Raw genomic sequence first — 3,366 nt, forward strand, 5'->3', positions numbered from 1 at the left:
ATGATTAAGTGGATCATCTCTTTGTTGTGTCATAATACGTCTTCCTTTGGTATAAGGTTTGAACATTCCTTGAATTTTTCAATTACTCTTTATATATATATATATATATATATATATATATATATATATATATATATATATATATATATATATATATATATATATGAACAAAAACTATTGAAAGTAAAAATATAGTAATAATTATAATGACAAATGCTTCCCGAGAAATTGAGAATATATTATCAATAAAGGTAGTGTATTTTATTTTATTTTTTAGTGTTATTATAATTTATTTGACATTTATAGCTCTTATTCTATCATATTCAGTATTTGTTTAGGGACATTTCTCACTCTTGCCAGGTCCACCAAAGTAAATGTGATCCCCCCACTTTGGGCTAGTCTTTCCTTGTATATTATAACAATTTGGATTTGATGCTAAATATGTGGGATTTGCTAACGGAATCAAGTTGTCATCAGAATCTATAACTTGCATATTTCTAATATATGCAGCTTTTCCCCAACCCTCTTCAGCAAAGTGACCACTCCCCATAGCCGTGGAAGTATGAGAACCTCTTGATTTTGCATTCACTATTTCTCCACCAAAATGAACTTCATCTGCATGATACTTCAAGTGTGTGAACAAGGGGGCTGGCCAGTACCCAATTGTAGTTCCATCTCCATCTCCATATCCAAGCAACCAATTTCCAGTGTTTTTATCCTTCACACAAAAATAAAAACATAATCAAAGTTAGAGTACATTATTTGATTTCACCGAGAGCGGAACAATGTAGATATTACCTTCGATATCTTTAGAGTAATAGAAAATTGTTGTCCTTTATACGAAGAAAGTTTTGGGAGTTCAGCACCAATTGGAAAATCTTGGTTAGTGTGAACAAAGCCTGGACACCATAAATTGTGGCACCCGGTGCTTTTATATGCATCAGCCTGCAAATATTTGTTTGATATGATGTTTGTAATTTTCTTACAAATTCATAAATTATTTGAATTTATTTTCTTACCGTCCAATAAATAAAAAATCTAGGACGATCGTCTCCGTAGAGTCGCGGGTAGATCTGCATAAAATTAGATTGGTTGGTTAATATAAAAGATTAAAATAATAGAAAACGTAAATTGGAAATGATCATATTAGACGGTAAAATTCTTCCTGAAAGATATTTCTTATCATCTCGTCGGAATGCTTTTGGATAAATATGTTTTATTTGAATGCATTATTAATGTAAAGATATATATAAAAAAATAAAGATATTGTTGTTCAACATGTTGAGTTAGTAGGAAAAGGAAAAGAGTGAATGATAATAACTAACATGCCAACCAGCTTCAATGGAATTGAGATCTTTTCCATATGAACCAGAGACGAGCCACATTTGAGACAAGCTGAATTCATTTTGACTATCCAGATGGGGGCTCCAAATGTTGAAGGTAGCTTTTGCTCCAAAGAACTCATCCTTGTCCACTAAAGCAACTGCATGCTGTTCAACAATAACAAGAACAGATTTTATAACTTCGATGAAAACCCAAAAATACAAGGAAAAAATTGAATATGCACATAAAAATCTTAGTAGCTCACCCAATGATTTTACTTGTGATTATGTCATTTCAATTAAAAAAAAATTATTTCAAAAGGATACATTAAAAAATACTACAGATTTTAATTATTATGAAGTGATAGTGTAAAGGAGTTTTATATTTTCCGAATACCACAACCATTCATATGAAAAATATAAAAGAATTAACTGTTGTGATTAACTAACTGTGTAAAATATAAATATCATAGGAATCCTTATGTACCATAAAAAAAAATACACAAATGAAAAAAAGAAAGATATTGATAGAGAAATTATCGAGTTTAAGTGATTGCATACTTCATGAGGAAAGCGATTAGCAGCCTTTGTTCCAAAGCTATCAATAGAGTAAGCTCTTAACATGTCTTGTTCTGTTACTCTTCTAACTGGAACTGTTCCTTCGGGACATGATTCACCATATAAGCCCCATAATTTAAAGTCACTCGTATTGTCGATTTGATTATGCTCTTTTAGACTTTTTGGAGGATCCTGTATATAAAAATATGCCAAAAAAAAATCTTTTATAAGGTTGAAATATAATAGCATTCTTAACTTAAAAATTAATTAATTTCAATTTTTTTGTTATTTATATTAGCAAAACAAAGAATATACCATTGGTTTCTGTCCTTTCAATAAAGGATGATCAAAAGCTAATTGTTTATGAATCAAAACACAATCTATGATATCACCATTTGGAACCTGCAAAAGAGAGCGCAAAAGTTAGGCTTCAAGACTAAAAAATGTGTTTGGATAAATTAATATTTCTCCATGATTATTTATCCATTTAAATACATTTTATATTTAATTTTTCATATATAGTTCACACGAAAAACATTGTCGAAAAAAGATATTTGGAGGATTTGAAAAATTTAAGCCCATGTTTGCAACATTTTAAAAAATTTGATAAACAAATGTGATTATTTTAAAATTTTGAAATATATACCGACAAGATTCATATTTTATAATCTAATAAGTTTCAAATTATTAGGCTTATGTGATATTATATATTCAGATTTAACAAAACACCTTTTGATTTCAAATAATGTGATTTATAATGTACACTTTGAATTATAATCTTAAATTATATTACATCTGAAAATTCATTCATCCAACAGAATAATTAATGATGTTAAAAAAATTATTTTAACATACCTGAATTGTCTTAACCGCAGGCTTGTTGATTTGTCGAAGACGTGTAGCTATTGTCTTTTTCAATTTTTGAAGTTCTTGCTCTGATCGAAAAGTTTGATTGATTGATTGTTGATTTCGTGTTTCTAAAGAATTAATAGGAGAAACAAATGAAACAACAATAAAAATGTATATGAGGAGACAACTGATTGAAGAGCTAAAGACCATTTTTGGTTTGTGTTGTCTTCTTACATTAACTAAACAAGCTTTTGTGTTTCTAGATTTTGATTTCTGCTTCAAAAAAGGTCTAAATCCATATAGACAGAAATATCAATATGACTAGAAGAGTAACGAGAAATTCAATTTATTGTGCTAGCACCAAAGAAATATATATAGATAGAGAGACACACCAAGCTTCATATTTATAATATATTATGTTAAAGTGTATATTTCTTCATTGAATAAAAAGAATCCTAAACACAAATTAGGAAGAAAATAAAAATAAAAATATTTAATATTTTACTAATACATAATTAGTAAATACAATACTTTTTAAAGTAATCGAATCATTTTTGGTCAAATTTATTTAGTAAAATATTTATGAATATGTTCAATGCATCTTTAATTATATATATAGGAGGTCACTATTGGATTA

General features: G+C 28.2%; 1 protein-coding gene across 1 annotated transcript; it reads right to left on the minus strand.

The window, feature by feature from the left end:
* Positions 1–239: 239 nt before the first annotated feature.
* Positions 240–3,078, minus strand: LOC127135412 (uncharacterized). The gene is made up of 7 exons (XM_051062131.1): positions 2,736–3,078; positions 2,196–2,282; positions 1,884–2,072; positions 1,326–1,490; positions 1,020–1,073; positions 799–945; positions 240–718 (listed from the first exon to the last, which is right to left on the minus strand). Exons 1-7 carry the CDS (start codon positions 2,937–2,939, stop codon positions 335–337), a joined length of 1,230 nt encoding a protein of 409 aa, XP_050918088.1. The 5' UTR covers positions 2,940–3,078; the 3' UTR covers positions 240–334.
* Positions 3,079–3,366: the final 288 nt, after the last annotated feature.

This window comes from Lathyrus oleraceus, chromosome 4, assembly GCF_024323335.1.
Source record: "Lathyrus oleraceus cultivar Zhongwan6 chromosome 4, CAAS_Psat_ZW6_1.0, whole genome shotgun sequence".
NCBI classification, from domain to species: Eukaryota; Viridiplantae; Streptophyta; class Magnoliopsida; order Fabales; family Fabaceae; genus Lathyrus; species Lathyrus oleraceus.